This window comes from Tinamus guttatus, unplaced genomic scaffold (genome assembly GCF_059628265.1).
Source record: "Tinamus guttatus ecotype Peru unplaced genomic scaffold, ASM5962826v1 Tinamus_guttatus_pri_ptg000381l, whole genome shotgun sequence".
In the NCBI taxonomy this organism is placed as follows: Eukaryota; Metazoa; Chordata; class Aves; order Tinamiformes; family Tinamidae; genus Tinamus; species Tinamus guttatus.
This window is the reverse complement of record NW_028288915.1, coordinates 609913-628648: the sequence shown is the minus strand read 5'-3', so window position 1 is coordinate 628648 and position 18736 is coordinate 609913. Positions and strand designations below refer to the sequence as shown.

At 36.3% G+C, this 18736-nt stretch overlaps 1 protein-coding gene across 1 annotated transcript in view; it reads left to right on the top strand.

Annotated features, from left to right (window-relative positions):
* Nucleotides 1-18736, top strand: part of TDRD3 (tudor domain containing 3) — a 93874-nt gene that overhangs the window by 60471 nt on the left and 14667 nt on the right. The window contains exons 9-12 of the mRNA XM_088530533.1: nucleotides 949-1105; nucleotides 1486-1611; nucleotides 12765-13597; nucleotides 15044-15169. Of these exons, the coding sequence (XP_088386659.1) occupies nucleotides 949-1105; nucleotides 1486-1611; nucleotides 12765-13597; nucleotides 15044-15169 (1242 nt within the window). The remainder of the gene's footprint in view (nucleotides 1-948; nucleotides 1106-1485; nucleotides 1612-12764; nucleotides 13598-15043; nucleotides 15170-18736) is intronic.

Sequence of the window (18736 nt, the reverse complement as noted above, 5' to 3'; positions counted from 1 at the left end):
TTTGTTACTAAAATGATTCAAATTCTTTTAAGCAGTGGATGAAAGAGGAGCTGTGTGCCTCAAAGAGTGAGTTTGTTGGGTTTATTGGCCACTGTCATTCTGGCACTTGTCTGCATGTTGCATTGATCATAGGACTCCAGTTAAGAATGTGCTTAGGTACAGCTGTTGCAGTGGATGGATAACTGGCTTCAGTTTGGTTGGCTGTGGGATGAGGAAGGACAGAGGGCCTGAGAGAGAGGTCTTTGAAAAGCAGGATTTTTTTTTTCCTTCTCCTCTCACTTCATTTTCAGTGCATGTATCTCTGCAGCAGAATAGGTAGCAGCTGAGTCCTTTAAGCACAGTGAAGATGTGAGGTTATTTTCTATAATTCATGTTCTGTGATTTCTACTTTACCTTTCTGTCACTGTATTCTACACAACTTGGAATAAGAAAGCCTGTATTTCTGAAGAATAAAGTTACTTGTATTTCTTGTTTTTCTTCTATGGAATAGTGATTATGTGTTCTCCATGTTTTAAGAAATATATAACTGTTTTTTTTGTATTGTTTGTAAGAGCTGTGGACAAGTTCAAATGGGAACAAAAGGCTTGGTTTTCTACCAGCACTGCTTTGAGAGCTTCTTTTACTTTTCCTCTGAGAGAAAGTGTATTACTGTTCGTCAGGCATTTTGCAGTGACAGAAGAGGCAGAATAGGGGAATTTGTGTTTGAAACCACCTAATATTAAAAGTGAAAATCAATAAATTAAAAAATAATGAAACAAAATCTCTGCTAGCCAACTTTTTATACCAAAGAAAGCTTATTTGTAAAGATTGTATAAAAGACTGAAATATTTATCATCAATGAAATATGAATTAGTGTTTTAATTAAGTATTAATGCGTAATTACAAATCTGGTGGTTCTACAATCTCTGCTGTAACTTATGATGAGTTCTGTGTATATCTTTGTTTCAGGTCGATGAAAAGGCTCTAAAACACATAACAGAGATGGGTTTCAGCAAAGAAGCAGCAAGACAGGCACTTATGGATAACAGTAACAGCCTAGAGGCAGCATTAAATTTTCTTCTGAACAGCAGTAAACAGAAACCCATCCAGGGACCACCACCTAGAGGTATGGCTTGCAAAGAACTAACTTGCTTTAGAACAAAACATTCATGAGCAAAGCACACAGCACGTGTGTGGGGGATTGATGTAATTACATAAGAACATATCTACATATTGTTTTCCCACAAGTTATAATGCATTGCAAACCTGAGAGCGTATACTTGGAAAAGATATCCATGTATTATATTTTCATGGTTTTTTAAAAAAATTTTATGTCATAGATGTAAATATTCTTAAAATATCTAGATTTATTTTGTCTTTGGTTTTTAAGGACATTTTAAGGAAATACAAACATTTGATAGGTTAAGTGTACTAAAATTAAATGTGTGTTCTTTCCTGTTTTTCTTCATCCCTGGTCCCCAAATAACTTTTGTTTGATGTTTGCAGGTAAAGGAAAGGGCCGAGGCAGAATAAGACCTGAGGATGAAGAAGAGCTAGGGAATGCCAGACCATCTGCACCAAGCACATTGTTTGATTTCTTAGAATCCAAAATGGGTACTTTAACAGTAGAGGGTAAGTTACTGAAATTAATATATCTGGAACCAGTATTAAGCAGTACTGGTAGAATTCTTTGTCCTAACTTGATCATATAAAAATGAATGTAAGAAGTTCCATTGCAGTCAGCAGTGAAAAATGAGGAGGACTAATAAACTATTTATCTCTTCTGAGGAAAGGTCAAATAAATTGCACCATGAAGGCTTGAATTTCTCATTTTACTATAAAAGAGTTTGTTTCAGCCTTACATATCTAAAACTCAGTCATTCTGAAAATAGATGAGATAAATCTTTGCTTGTTAATCTAATTACTTAAAGGCACTTGCAATCTTTGTTGACTTTAATGGGCTTTCTTGTTGTTAAGAAGTAATTAAAAGAAAACAAATACCAATCCTTCTCCCTCAGCTGATAAATATTACATTCTATCTGGTGCTCAATTAAGAATTTAGTAATGGTAGAAATCTGAGTTATTTTTCAGTTCCCTTAATCTGACAAAGATTTTTTTTTTCCCTGTGAAATATTAAATGACCATCTTCTCATGGTTTGTCTGTTTAATAACTTTAGAGACCGAAAAAATCCTAGAAAGAGAAGCCTAAAAATTTCAAAGATTTCATGCGAAAATTTCTTTTCTTGAATGTCCTTTCAGTCTTTTCTTCAGAGACCGCATAAGGATGTAGTTTATATACTTGTAACTTAATATTTCTTCATAATTTGGAAACAGTAACAGGTACATTTAAAAAAAAAAAAAAAAAAAAAGGAAATTCCAGGCAACTGGAGGTCTCTAGAGATTGCTATAATATTAAACTCTCAGTAAGTTGTTGTTTTGGGTATGGTCTTGAAGGTGTTGCAGTGGCCAAGAAATGAAAATGTCTTTGTATATTAACTCCATATTCACATGGATTTTTATTTTTTTTCTCTGTAAGAAACAACATGCTTTCAAAAAATTTATGTGAACCATTTGATATTTTGCAATTCTGTAAGGAATTAATGCATCCAAGGAATCCTTTTATGTAAGAATTTCAATTTTAAAGTTTCCAATTAATCTTTCAACGATTAATAATGGGTCTTGACTCTTTGTTTTGTGTATTAAGGCAAACTAGTGGCACTTTCCTACTAGCTGTTAAAGGCATGCAGGAAATTGCCAATGAAGAAAAGGGAGTTAATACCTATGTTGAAACCTTAAAATGTTAAAGAACAGCTAAGTGTCGATGACAGATTGTACTCGTTAGTAGCTAGATTGATTTGGTTGATGCGGTCCCCTGAATTTACCTTAAAAGGATTCTGATGGTGTACTAAAGAGACCACTGTTGAGTTTGTAAGCAAATAAAATAAAACAAAAATTTAAAGTAACTTGTTAAACCAGATGCATTCCCAACTCTTTTGGTAGAAATATGACCCATATTAAATTGTCGTCAGTTCTCTTTACCAGCTCTTAGTCTGGCAGCAGTAGTATAGTAGAAACTTAGGAAAAGAATAGGAACATGTGAAGCAATGAAGCTTTTCCTAGGCCTTTGTAGTTTTTAAAATGCAAAGAACTGTATGGCCAAAACTGAATGGCTGCAATTTATAAGTAAAAGAGATATTTATAACTTTCAGATGGAAGTAATTTTTCTCTTAGGTGTATATACAATTCTACTTAATGTTAATGAGGTTGTATGTGCTCTGAAGGAGAGAACAGATCTGTATGTGAGTTGGCTTTCCCATTTAGCATGGATGCAAATTGCTGAAATGTTTCTCTGCTTGATTTTTTTACTGCAAAAAATAAACAGTAGGTGACTGCATCTGAAATTCAGCAAGTTATAATTATCATCCTAGTTAAAGGAGAGGGATCTTTTTGACTGTTATTCCTGTTTTTAGCTTATTTATATTATAAAACATGCCCTTTCTTGCTAACATAGTGTGTTTATGTTTATTTTTCTAGGTGTGTATTTGTGCTTGAGGAGCACGTTATTAAATTGGAAAGGCCAAGTTGCATAGAGTGTATTAGTGCATTTAAAAATAAAATAAGTTTTCTGCCAGAAACATTAGGATTATCCACTTCCCATTAAATGCATGGAGTATATTTTTATGAATTATTTTTGTATAATCATTCAGGCCTTCAAAACTGTGCACTTACCGTTGCTACCCCTCATGCAGGGTACCAGTTTGTATTGACATGGGGCGAGTATTTCTTGCAGCCTGTAGCAAGTCAGCAAATTCAGGTGGGAGGAAACAGCAGCCTAGAAATTGAGTTTCTGAAGCTGTGCAGGAAATTCTATGCAGGGAATGCCCTTTTGTAAGAAAAAGGAAGTAACAGCAAAGGAAAAGGGCACACGCTCTGCTTTAGTAAACCTGGGTCAACAGTGGGGCCCAGGGGCCGGTGGAGCAGCTGGCCAAGGCAGGTGTCTCGCTACTGCGGTCAGTGAGGTGCGCTCGGAGCCCTGCTGGAGTGCACCAAACATTTAATGATGTGCTTGGGTCTGCTAAGGGAAGGGCATTTGCTTAGAAAATGTGATAGCTTATAGTGCTCCGGATAGTAAATACTGTGTGCACTGAAGCTAGGTTGAGTCTCATTGCAGCTGTCTCTTTTTAGAGAGACATTGTATACAAGTGGAGGAAAAAATAGCTCCTTTTTAATGTATGTTGTGTATACAGTTTGTAGCTGTTTTTATATCCAGAAAACAGGATATGGCTTACCAGTGCTTTTTTCACTCAGTTTGATCCTGTCAGTACTTATGGGGATAGACAGGTAGCTCTTCCTTAGCATTAGAAGAGTAGCGGTCAAAGACTAAAGGTGTTTCGGAGGAACCATTGGAAACGACTCCCATATGCTTGGAGATTTGACATGACATAAGGTTTCGTCAGTGCTCTTCTGCAGAGCACCTGCCCAGGCTGACAGGCTTTCTGTCTTTGCATGGGGCACTGTGCCTTTTCCACTGAACATGAAAGGTGCAGGGCTGCTCTGCAGTGCTCTGTCTGTCCCGTAAAGCCTCTGAAATCCCAACATGTTTTTTAATGTGTTTAAACAGATGGTCTTTGTGGAGGGGCAGTTGTTGTGAATAGAGGGCACTCCTACCATTACACTAAAGCATGTGATAGGAGCGTACGATTACCTAACGTGAGCGCATCTATCATTATCTGTAATGTTAGTCTTGTGTGCTCTTAGGACAGCTTTTAATATCTTCCGAATAACTGTCTATGTAGAAGCCAAAAAGAAGCATTTTATAAACTGGGATAGATGCTTTTTAGTTCTATGCTGCCTCACATTTTCTTCAGAAATGGTTTATGGGATCTGGCAAGGAAAATGTTTGGAAATAAAAGTAGTTATTTCGCAAACACAAAGTTTTGATTTATGTGATCATCTCTCCTTGTTTTTCTTATCTACTGGTTCTTACTCCATCTGAAACCTAGACTCTGTTGATTGTTGAGAATTTATAAATTTACTTTAGAATTTGCAATTGCAAGGCTAGGTGGCTCAGTTCATGAGTAAAACTACCAGCAGTTGTTTAACTTTGATTTTGATACCTTTCTCCTATTTGGACTAAGCAAAAGAGTATTCATGAATTGCAATAGATTTGCATTGTGTTCAAGAGATGCATATTTTTCTTTTAGAGATAATAATGTACATGAAGGCTTTTTTTAGTAAGCATGAATTAGCTAGAAAACATAATGTGCACAATCTTCTGTTAATGATACCCTTTTTTACATTCTCTCATTTTTCATTGTTAAATATTGTTTTGCTTTTCAGTAATTATTGCTGTCAAAAATATTTAATAACCGCTTATAATCAACTAGTTATTTAATAGGTAAAACATAATATATAGTAAATATAATTTCTTTAAAAGAAATATATGTAAAAATATATGAGGGGAAAAAAAAACACAGTTGTAGTTGTATCCCACTGATTTTTTTCTTTTGCTATACATTTTTTTTTTAACTTTGAAAAGTATTTTTGTGTTGAAAGCAAATAGTCTGAGATTTCCGCCAGAGAGAAACCTACTAGGTATGCACAAAAATACACACACACACGCACGCAAAATCTTTCTTTCTTTTAGGAAACATGGATTTTTAGGAAAAACAAAACAGTGCCAAGAGATTCTGAGTGAAGAATGAGAAAGAGCTAGACCCAAACAAAAATACTGAGAAACCTGACTGTGTTTCTGATACTCAACTCTCTCTAGTTCTTGGGGATTGAGAACAGGCTGCTGCTTCATCCACTTTGCATCTACATTCATGAAAACTTCAGACACCTACCTCCAGAGGAAGTGTGGGAGGAAATAAAGATCAACTTACCAACTTTAGAAACAATTGTGTGTTTTTGTGTTATATATACAGATATACTTAAAGGCAAATCATAGTGGTGTGCTCATAATGATTATTCTGGTTAGGACATTAACTCATGATATAGAAGGTAAAATTATTTTCACTTGTTGAAAATTTCCTTTTTCATCCTTCAAGAGACAGGGTGTGCTTGAGGTGGATACTTCGTGTCTCTTCTGTAAAAATGAAACTCTGCACAACAAATGGAAAAATTAATGGGATCACGGGGGAAAAACAAAACAAAAAAAAAGTAAGAGAGAAGATGTCTTTGTAATGCATTAGCAAGGTTACCCCAAGAGATGGTGCAAGTCATAAGCTGTAGTAGGCTGTAGTCTCTGCTTTCTGCTCTGACAGTTGGGCTTTGATTGATGTACAAATTTAGACACCCAGTTTCAATTTACACGTGGTGAATTAATTGTATTATGACATTGTTTTCACTAATTACTAAAATCACCATTTCAAAATAGAATTTCTGATGTGAATTTTTGGTATTCTTCTTCTAGCTGCAGTATATCATTAGGGCCTTTTCTAGTAGGTATTGATAGAAAAGTAATACTTAAGTTTTCTTTTATCCATCAGCTACAGATGGTTGTTTGGGTTGAGCTTTCCTAGACTCTCATTAAAAGACTTTTGCTGGTCACCTTTTAGAAAACAGCTTTTGCTTGCTTGAGCAAAGTTAATCAGTTTTCTTCTTTGAGTTTCTATTCCTTAGCTAAATACAATACTCCTGTAGTGATTTGAATGATGCTTCATTATGTCAACCTGCTGCTTCTATTTTGTAGTCAAAATAAGAGGAGAGGTGGCTGCAAAAACTTAAAATTGTTGAGGGGTCGGAGGCTGGCAAAATGGCCTTGAGAATGGTGGGTTTTGGACTCGTATTTCATCTCACCCCATATCTCACCTACTTTAGCTGCATTTATCCTTGTGTCCTTGGTTGCCACTGGTGTCCGTAGGAGGTTTGTGCAAGCAGAGACCTTGACCATCCAGGAGGCTTGCGAAGTATTGCCTCTAGCAGAGACTTCCTTACTGTGTCATATTATTCTTAACACCTCTCCAAATGGCCCCTCAGAGGACATCTCTGCTAATGGAGAATGAGCACTTAGCAGAGGCAGCAGGCCTCGCACCAGAGCACTTAGAGAACCACCCGCAGGAGATTTTCAAAGAAACAGGGCACTTCCATTCTTTTAATTTACCTTCTGCTTAAATTTTTATGCTCGAGAAAAACTGTTATGCTTTTTGGAATACACTAGCTTGTATTTTTACCGTAGACGACAGTCTGGGGCCGGCACCTCTTATCTAATCTCAACAATATATTTTATTTTCCTTTGGTCCATTATACTTTATAAATTACCCTAATCAATCGAAGGTTTGAAATGTTGTAATTCACTAAAATATAATTTTAAACAATCTGTTTCATTTCCTGGTAAAACAATCTATATAAATAATCAGAGGAGAAAAAAAAAAAAAGGAAAATAAAACATGAGTTTGAACTCTTCTCTGAGTTGAAGAGAATTTTTCTAAATTTTGAGTTCAGTGCTTAGTAGTAAGTTTTCAACTAATACGTTACTATTGAGTAAAACAGATGCAAAATAAAATACAAAATAAAGGCATCCATTATGAAGATTTATTTCTAAAAATTCGATTTCACAGAATCACAGAATGGTTGAAGTTGGAAGGGACCTCTAGAGATCATGTAGTCCAACCCCCCTGCTTTTAGTCAATCTTATTGTTACTATCAATGAAAGCAAACTCATTGCTCTCGTAAAATATATATATATATATATATATATATATGTATAAAATTATACATATTAGCAGTGCAGATTAGGAGGCTTTGGTATTCTGTATCTTCAGATAGAAAGAAATATATTAAATTTCATATTTGTAAATAGCAATAAAAGGTTATGCTGTAGTTCCTGTCCATTTTTTTAGTCATTTAATGCCATAAATTTTCATTTGTAGTGACTGCAACTATAGAATCATTTTCACCATTCTCTCTATTTGTATGATTTTTACGATAGTAATGTAGACAGCTTTCACTTTTTTTTTTTTTTTTTCTTCTTTTTTCTTTTTAAGGGGGGCACATAACTAAGGTTCCGGTTCCTCTGTTTTCCTTCTGGATTTTAGAAATGATTAGATTGATAGTGTGTATTGAATTTGACAAGCGCTATCTTTTTACAGAATCACAGAATGATCAAGTTTGGGAGACACCTTTGGAGATTATTTAGTCCAATCCCCCTGCTCAAGCAGGGACACCCAGTGGCACAGGGTGGCATCCAGGCAGGTTTGGGACATCTCCAGGGAAGGAGACTCCACAGCCTCTCTGGGCAGCCTGTTCCAGGGCACTGTCACCTTCACAGTAAAGAAGTTCTTCCTCATATGGAGATGGAACTTCCTGTGTTTCAGTTTGTGGTTGTTGCCTCTTGTCCTGGCGCTGGCCACTGCTGAAAAGACTCTGGCCCTATCCTCTCTACGTCCCCCCCTTAAGGTATTAATATACACATTGATCAGATCCCTCCCAGCCTTCTCTTCTCTAGGCTGAACATGCCCAGCTCTCTCAGCCTCTCATCACATCAGAGATGCTGCAGTGCTCTCATTATCTTTGTAGCAGGACAGGCATGTCCTGCTTGTATGGGGGAGCCCAGAACTGGACCCGGTGCTCCAGATGTGGCCTTCCCAGATCTGAGTTCAGGGGGAGGATCACTGCCCTCGTCCTGCTGGCAACGCTTTTCCTGCTGCGCCCCGGGATCCCATTGGCCTTCTTGGAGACACAAGTGTGTTTCTGCCTCATGGTCAGCTTCCTTTCCAGTAGGACTCCCAGGCCCTTTTCCACAGAGCTGCTCTCAGGCAGGTCAACCCTCAGGCTGTACTGGTGCATTCCTGGGGTTACTCCCCACTAAGTGCAGGAAATTTGCCTTTGCGGAACTTCATGAGGTTCCTCTCTACCCATTTCTCCAGTCTTTCAAGGTCCATCTAAATGGCAATACAGTGGTGTATCCATTCCTCCCAGTATCATCAGTGACCTTGCTGAGGGTACACTCCGTCCCTTCATTCACGTCCCTGCTGAATCAATTGAACAGGACTGGACACAAAACTGAACCCTGAGGCCACTGCTAGCTACAGGTGTTCAACTAGACTGTGCCAGTGATCACAACCCTGTGAGTTCTGCCATCCAGCCAGTTCTCAGTCCACCTCTGCTCATCTAAGCCAAACTTCTGGAGCTTACTTGTAAGGATGTCATGGGAGAGAGTGTCAAAAGCCTTGCTAGAGTGAAGGTAGATAATATCCACTGCTCTCCCCTCATCTATCCAGCCAGTCACTCCTTTCTGGACAGCTATCAGATTGGTTAAGCATGATTTTCTCTTGGTGAATCCATGCTGACTACTGATTTCCTGCTTGTCCTCCAGATGTTTAGAGACAGCATGCAGGATGAGCTGTTCCATCCCATTTCCAGGGATGGAGGTGAGCCTGACTGGCCTGGAGTTGCCTGAAACCTGTAGTTTTAGTAAACAGAAGTTTTACTCTGAGGCCTATGAAAGTGTGCTATTACTTCCCCTCTAAGTCTTGAACCTTCTGGCCAACATGAGATACAATTTGCTTTGGGCCGGTGTTTCAAAGAAATACTTTCATCAAGTTGCCTAAAAATAGAAGTCAAGTTGGAAAGAGAAGGCCGAATAAGTGCCACTGCTATGGGAAAGGCTGCTGCCTTTGAGGGTTTAACCACATAATTAAACATGAGAAAATCCACAGGAAAGAGCTACAGGAAACCATACTTCATAAGTACTAAAATTCATGGAGCCATCTTTATTTATTTATTATTGCACTGACTGGCATTGTTTCCTGCTGGTTTCTTCTAAGAAAAGACTATGATGGTTTGTGTAAAGTCTTCTCAGCAGCATCACGTACAAAAGCTTGAATGACTGAAAAGTAACTGAGTGACAGTTTTTAAGTGAGAAGTTCCAGTAGCTGTCTTAAAACTACCCATCAGAAGACAAAAATCTTGTCATTAATTTCAAAATGGCATTTTTTCAGATGATTTTGTCAAACTTCTAGTTATACCAATAATAGCTGGGGTGATGTGTCTTGCTGTTTGACAGAATAGCTTAGCATTTTTTTCTGCCAAGTGCCAAATTAATAGTAGTTTTCCTCTGCTGTGGGAAAACTTACTTTTCTGGGAACTTTAGCTAATGGTTCGTTGGTGGTGGGCAAGAAGAAGAAGCGAGGAGCAACGCTACTGCAAGCAACTGCTGCTACCAGGACAGCACATTTCTGATTAACCTCTCAACTTTTTTTCTTTTTTTTTTTTTTTTTTCCTATTAAAGAGCTGAGATAAGATTAATCTCATTTTTTTTTGATGATCATGTTAGATGTCACAGATACATTAAGAAAGTGTTTTTATCAATCCATAGATTTTTTTTGTTGATTGAGGGACAAATTAACATGTACCATTATTTAGCAGTTTCCTTTGGGAAAAAGGATGGTGCTTGAGCATTTGGTTAGTGTATCCTGCTCATTCAAGGCCCTTGTGTAGAATGATGTAGCCCACTAAGATGCCAGTGTGTTTTTAACACAGTAGTTGGATGTCCTTATAGGACATCAGTTTACAACAGCATCTTGATGTTCGTATATGAGAATACTTCAAATGTTTTATAAGCACCCTTTGCATGTCACAGTAAACAGGACTAGAAGAAAAGATGCTTATGTTTTTTCACTGTTTTGAAAGCATCTAATCTCTTCCCATGCTGTTTAACATTTCAGTACTCTTTTAATCTTCCTGAACTGTTAACAAAATAATCTCTAAGTGAAAATTCAGATAGACTTTAAAATAAGGTCGTTGCTCTTATATCATCATTGCATTATATTGGGAAGAAGTCATTTATTTGAATAACCTGTTGTCCAACTATTTATTTGCAATCACTATATTAGATAGTTGTTGTTTTTTAAACAAATGTGTAACAGTTGGCATTTTCTGTTAACAAAAAAACTTCTGCTAAACCTGCTAAACCCTGCTAAAACTTCTGTTGCTTGAAATGAGGTTATATAAATTCTATAAATTCTTCCAATAAGTGCTTAATTCTGGATGACCCTATTTGTGTCACCATTTAAACATGATGCTCTTTTTCTCCCCCCCCCCCCCTTTTTTTTTTTTTCTCCCTCTTAGCTGGTACACTGGCTTTAAATCCTCATGCTTCTTTGAAAAGTAGTAGCTTGTAATTGTAAATGTAACTTGTTTTGTAAAATCCTATATTACAAGTAATTCTCGTAACAGTAATTACAAGTAATTCTTAGGTAGATGAACAGCATTTGAATTTTGATTTTATTCCAGATTTTAAAGACTTTTTTTTTCCTGCAGATAGGAATACTGTCTAATATATAAGAATGTGTGTTGCTTTTTACTGGAAAGAAAGTCAGAGAGGCTGAAGAAAGGGTAGAAAGATGAATTTTCTGTATCTGTAGTACAGCTGTAGGTTGCCACTCGGCCATGTCAAGGGGCAGTGAGGACTTCTGCCTCTGTGTCTCTACCTGCCTGTTTTGATGGAATGTAACAAAAAAAGGACACAGGTTTTCTTATATACCTTTTAATACCCAAGAGTGCCTCATATTTTATGATTTATCCCTTAATATCTTTTCTAGGGACTTCGTAAGCTTAATAATGCCCATCATGTTACTCATGTATGAAATTAATGTGTGTGCTCAAAGTTAGGCATATAATTGAATATGTTTCTAATTTATCTCCCTGAAATACCATCTGAGCTACAAGAACATCATAAGTAGTCAAGAAATAAGCACACGCCCAAGAATCTTAGCGAGATGAAAGCATGGCCACAATGTTTATAGAATATTACAAACTTACATTCCCTTTCTGGTAGATGACCTTCAGATCGATGATCTCTGCGGTATCTGATTTCCAGTTCTCTTCTAGATCTCCATCTGTCCCATTTGCCAGTTTCTCTAGCCTGAAATTTGCCAGCAGATCCAAAACGTGTCCATATATGCACACACAGTAGAAGCTGGTCATCTAGAAAACAGTCTGATTAACTAGCTAACGTAAATAAGAGGGAACAGAACAGGTGCAGGAGTTGGCCAGATCATAATGCTGAAAAAAAAAAAAAAAAAAGCCTATTTATTTGTGACTGCCCTGTTTTATTCATTCCTTCTCCAGGCCTGCCCCTTCTAGATTCACCTCCATTTTTTCCTTCCATTTTTTTTCCCCTAAATGTCTTGTAATAAGTTTCATACAATCTTAGGATCTGTCTCTGCTCTGTCCAATGAGATCCATGATAATCTTGTTTGTCTTCTCATCAGTTGAAGTTCTGGTTGACTCCCCTGAAGTTTAGGCTTGAGTGGCTCCTTTTGTGACCTGTTGGTCAGAGGCTTAAGAGTAGTGCACGTTGTCCTCATTATCTTTAGTTTGTGCTGAATAACTGCTGTTAAGAAGCTATTTTTAAGTCAAGTTTCAGTTTGGATAATAAATCTTTCCCCTCATTTTCCTCTCTCCTCCTTTCTCCTCACTGGAATTCTGCTTCTTTCACTTAAGTGACTGTTACTCAGCAAGTTACTGATGTCCATGGGGAGAAATGAGTAATCTCCTGTAAATTTATGTCCAGCCTTTCACATACTCGTAGTTTATTTGATTCTAAGTACTGCGGAGGGATATATGCTTTTCATAAATAAAGAATTGCAAACTACAGTTCAGATGTCTTTTCTGCTAATTCTTAGTTTACATTACATTTCTCTACCACAAATATAAATGCCACTCACCTTTTCCAAAAAGCAATGCTATTGCTTTTTAATTGATGTCTGAAACAGTATTTCTAAAATATTTTCATATGAAATATTTTAATAACTGAAATAATATCTTTTTCTTTGTAGAACCAAAATTGCAATTTCAGCCACCACATCAGGTCCAACACAAAGTACTGAATGCAGAGCAGAATGGCATCAGAGACACCCACCCGAGACACATGTCTCGCAATGACATGAGACAACCGAGGAATGAGAAACCCCCTCGTTTCCAAAGGGATATTCAGAATTCAAGGCAGGCTTTGGAAGGTGGTGGATTACCAAGAAACAGAGGTCCTGAAAGGCACAGCTCTTTAGAACAGTGGACAGATGAAAAAAATAAAAATGACAGACATTATCCCAGAAACGACAGGCCAAAGGATTTGGGTTATTCCACTCACCAGAGTGATGTTTCTTTTAAAAAAAGGGATTACAATATGCAAAACAGAATAGGAAAAGGGGCGTCATTCACAGAACTCAAGGAGAACTCTGCTGCTCAAGATATCACAGACAACAATAACCTGAAACGTGGGAAAAGGGAAAACCAAATACACAGTTCTGAATTTTTTTGTGATAGGAAGGCACGAACAATCAGTAATGAAACCTTTTCATTAAAAAGTGAGCATCATTTTGGAGTGAATAATGATTACCAGAATCCTGCTAGAACGGATAATTTCAGCACTGTACCCAATGGCGACAGCGAGCACCATCAAAAGGGAAGACGAGTAGGACCTATCAAATCATCAGGACCCACCACGATTCCGTCTTTTGATGACAAAATGTTATATTACAACACTGGGCCCAAAAGGAGATCTGGGCCCATCAAACCAGAGAAAATATTAGAACCACCAAGTCATGTGGACTGTGGGAAAAGCTGGAGACCGGGAGATGAGTGTTTTGCTCTTTATTGGGAAGACAACAAGGTATGTCTTAGCCACATAAGTACTTTTATGTAACTTTCAGGTTTTCCTTTGTACTTAAGGGAAATCTAGCACAAAGGGCTTGTTTATAGGTGTGTAATTTCCCTCTTGGCTAGCATCCTGGGCTGTTTATGAGAGATGGAGATTGAATTCACTGCATGAATCTACCTGCTTACATTAACTTACTTGGGGGCAGTTGTGTTGCACTGAGGTTGAGTTTAGGATGTTTAAACTCCCAACTTTGATACAAGTGCCTAAAAATTGAAGGGTTGCATATGGATTGCATATGCAATATCCCTTTCTTCTCTGTCCTTGCTTTAAAGAGTTTTTGTTACTTATGTCTTCAGGAGTTTTCTGTTATTCTTCTTGGATTGTTTTTTAAGTTTTACTTCTTTCTGGTGGTCCCAAGATGAGAACTACCTTAAATATGTTTTTTATTCTTTGAATAGGTTTTATTCCCAGCATTTTCTGCCGTCTTTTTCTTCTTCTTTTTTTTTTTTCCTCCTTCTGGAAGTAGATGGTCATACCTGAACACTGTTATTTTCAATTTGCTTGTTTGACTAAGATAGTAAAGCATGCAAAAAAAGCATGAAGAAAGCTCTTGTGATAGAGAGAACAGGCACATGGAATCGGTTGACTCTTAAAAATATGAATATACATTTGGGGTAGATTGATCAGTGTGAAAATACGAAATCTGCAAAATATGGCTGGGCTTACCTCATTTTAACTGATCTGCAGAACATTCATTGTTTCAAGTTTTTTTTTTTTTTAGAATTGTTTTGAGTAGTCATTATTGAGTTGTATTTGAGTAGTATTACCACAGCAAGATGGCATAGCCTAGATTATGCTGCTGCTCCTATCTAGAACAGTTTTGTAATTGGATGATAAAAATACTGAGTTTAACTGCTGCGTTCAGCAAAATTAAAAAGTGATTGGATATGTTCTGATTTACTTTTTATTGTTTGGATAAATGTTGAAGTCAAGTTTGGAATTGATGAAGGAAAACTTTTTGATGGCACAGCATTTTATATTTTGTTTTAGTTCATTTTTTAGTATGGCAATGCCATATGTTAGAATAAAATATCACACGTAATATACAAGAGTATATGTATAAGTGAGTGCTGGTTAGGTATGTATTTTTTAAAAAAGTTCTCCCTATGCAACAGTTTTATTTTTCAAACAAATGCCAAAAGGCCTTTTAAATTCTAAATTCCTAAGTTGCATAAAATCTCCATGATTATTGTAAATTCATTGTTAACCCACAATTTTTATTATGCTATGACCGTGCAGTTATGGGACGTTTAAAACTGATGTGAAGTTCTGGTATACAGATATCTTACTCAAATTCAAATACTGACAACGAGAGTAAAAGTTTATGTAAAAAGGAAAAAAAACTGTTTGTAGTCTTTCAGGTAGTATTTTGTGACCTCTGAAAATTTCTCTTTTAAGTTCTACCGGGCAGAAATTGAAGCTCTCCATTCTTCTGGGACAACTGCAGTTGTCAAATTCTGTGATTATGGAAATTACGAAGAGGTGCTTCTCAGCAACATCAGGCCCGTTCATGCAGACACGTGGGTATGTGACAAATTGCATACAAAGATATAAACTACATATTCAATACAAAACATGTAATACTTCACAAATTAGTGCTATTAGTGCACAGTGCTACTTTAAAAAGTGTGACAAAAAATACTTAAAAAGCCAATACACAAAAAAAACTTTCCTGACTTTTAGCTATCCATATGAAATTTCTTACTGATGATAAAAATGTAGTATTATGTGGTATTTTTCATGTATAATAAATTGAAATTGTATCATTTGAAAATGAACACTGATCTGTCAGATAAAATGTTTTATTCATATTTTCTCTCTAAAAGTTGTGCTTACTCTATTAAATACAAAGTGACTCTTATGATTTCTGTTTTGTGTACGTTCATGTATGTATTTTGTTCTGTAAAGATCAGAAAAATCAGAAAACAACCTTTTAAATTTATATTCTGAAGGTTTTTACTATATGTGTATGTATGGCTAAAAATAGACATCTGTCTGTATCATTATTTTATTTTGTATCATTATTTTTTCTTGTTTCAATTATTTCTTCTTTGCCAAACATTATGGTGGAGGTTAGAACTTAAAAGTTACTTTACCAGTTTTGGAATGTATTTGCCTTATAAAAGCTGAATTTTAAAAGGCTTTGTGAATGTCATGGAAATAGCATTACTCTTTTCTTTTTTTTTTAATAGGAATACACACTTTGCTGCTTATTTTTTACTATAAAGGCTGCACAAAAAGGAATCATATTTGTATATTGATTTCCTTTCTTAATGATGAGTTGACTGTGCTTATTTTCATTTTCTACCTATAGGTCACATAGCCATGTTAGTACTGCTGCAGAGGCTGAACTGTCAAGTACTGTTTCCTGCTAGTGGTCTTTAACCTTGATTGCTGCCTGTAGCTCTTAGGTGCCCTTATGGCCTCTCTTTTGTAGTTCAAAAGGCATCTGAAATTCTTCCCTGCTGATATATACTGTTCTCACAGAAAAATCATTTTTTATTTATTTATTTTACCCCCATCCTACCAGCTGAGTTGTGAGATGCCAGCCTTCCATCTATAGGATGGTTGCTCTTCTTTTGACCTGTGCTTCTGGGTTAAAAACCAGCTTTTCCTTTGCATTTTTGGCAATATTCATAAGAAGTAGCATTTCTTCAACTGGAAGTTAGTCTTCACAGTCTAAGAACTTGCCTTAAACAGCTGCTAACCTGAAGCCATGCTCCTTCTCCATGCCTTTTCAGCTCATCTCTGACCCATGTTCTTCTTTGCCCCTTTCTTCCATGTTGGATCATTCAATCACGCAGCCAGGATGAGTTTAATGGTTTTCTTCAGGGTTAGTTTATTAAAGCTGACATAAAGTGGAGGGGCAATGTGTGGAGGGAAGGTTCTGCCACTGACCTAGCATAGTCATAACATGATGTTGCATCCTAATCTAGTCTTTGAGGTTCCTTTGTTGTTCTTGGGGAGAAATAAGCATTTTTATGGGACTTCTCAGAGTATTCTGAGATTAAGGCTACCCTTTTCAAAGTGCCTTTTCTCTCCACTCATTCTTAAGAGAACCTAAATTAATAACTTGAAGTCAGACAACTAAGTTTGGATGGAGAATTATAGTCATGCAGGATTAAATGCCACCCAACGATTTCATGGTAAACAAAAGTTTTATGGTTTCTTTCCAAAGTTTTACTGTTTTGTTGCAAGTACAGGATTTTGGCAGGATAAAGTTGCACCTTGTTCTTCACTTTGCTGTATTCAGATGCTAATTCTAGGTCTCACTGTGCATTTGCAGGTTACCTGCTCACTCACTGGAGTCATGCTCTGATACTCAGGGTTCTCTTTTAAGCTGAACATCGTTGATCACTTTTCTAATCATGTCAATATAGAAATATAGATAGCACACAATGCTAATGAAGTTCTCATGCTGCTTACTTTCTAATTCTTGGTCATAAGATGTTTGTAATTTTGTGATATTTACTCCTTATGGGAAAAAACATCAAATTTATAAACTGCATTCAAAAGTATCTCTTCTGCTAATCCATATTATCAGCAACAATGACCTTGTTTTATAGAAGTGTTCTGCTGATTTTCTTTCAGTTCTTCCACATAACATGGTTTCTTAGCCATCTCAAAGACTTGTTAGTAACAAAGAAATATGCTATTTGTGAAATCTGATGTCCCAATATTGCCTGTTTTTCAGAGTCCTTTTTGAAATAATGTTAATGTTAGAAAAAGCTTTAGTGGCTTGATTTACATGCATGTGTGTGTGTTTGTGTGTGTGTATACATACAGCCTAATTTTTAGGTAGTCCCTAACTGTTTTATCCAACACACTTTTTTGTGTTCTGCTTTCCAACTTAATGGAAAAAAACCTAGCTAGATGATCTTAAGATTCCTTAATAATTAATTACATAGTGTCTGTTGCCCTGGGTCCTTGTGGATTTTAAACCCCCTCCATGCTCCTATTTATCTTTCACACTCCTGGAAATGTAGAATATAAAGGTGTGTTTCATGCAAGATAAATCAAGCAGCTGGAGGAGATCTTTTTTAATAATTGTGTGCAATACCCATATATGTAAGAACACTATTTTTTTTTCTTTTGACTTAGCAATTGTACAATATGTATTAGTTATGCGATTCGTAAATATTTTTAATAATAAAATTATGTTTAGATTCCAAACTTTTATAGTTCTTTGAGCCTCCTGTATGTAAGATTACAAACCTATATCCTTCTGTTTCCTTATATGTAGCGGTGGTCACTGAATGAAAGTATTATAGTCCCAGCAAAAATTTTGGCAAAAAGCCATTGTAGAAATAAACTGCTTGTTCTCCTTGTAAAAGATGTAAGATTGTACTAACAACTGAAAAGCGTGGAACTTTAAGGGCCTTCCTGACTCACTTAATAGTCTGTTGTGTGGAAAAGATTAAATAAAGGCGAGATAATACTTTAAAAACTTATAAGTCTTTATTTTATTCTCTGAGCCGTAGGAGTCTTTTTTTTCCTTAATAAATTATGAAAAAGTGTAGCTTAAGTGCTTATCCTGTGATTTTTTTTTCTCCCAAAACATTATTCATTTTTTTTCTATTCTGTTTTTCCTTAATCATTTGGTAGGTTTTGTTCCTCAGATTGCACTTATGTTTATACTTCTGTGTTTTCTATTAACGTCTGAGGGAAATTAAACATTGTTCTTTTACCAACTACATAAATATCTGTGGTTCCTCTCAGGGTGAGCTAGAGGTGAATTCATACGAGCTCTTTCCTTATATTACTTTTAAAGAAGGAAAAAAAAAAAAGCAAGTTACAAATGATGTCTGTAGTTTAATCTTCTCTTCCCATATCTTGCACTATATTTTTCTAAAGAGATAAGAAATTATTATCAACATATCTATACTTGTAGTTCTTCCACAACCTAATGCACTTTGCGACTCATTTATTTTGGACCCTCCAATGAGGCAGGAGTCAGAGAGGAGCAGTGTCTTGAACTACAGTTAATATATGCCAGCAGACATTTTGTTTGCAAAGCTGTTGAGAGCACAAATAATGTCACAAAGCCATACAAGCCTCTCCAGGTGTTGACTTCTCTTAAAAAAAATAAAA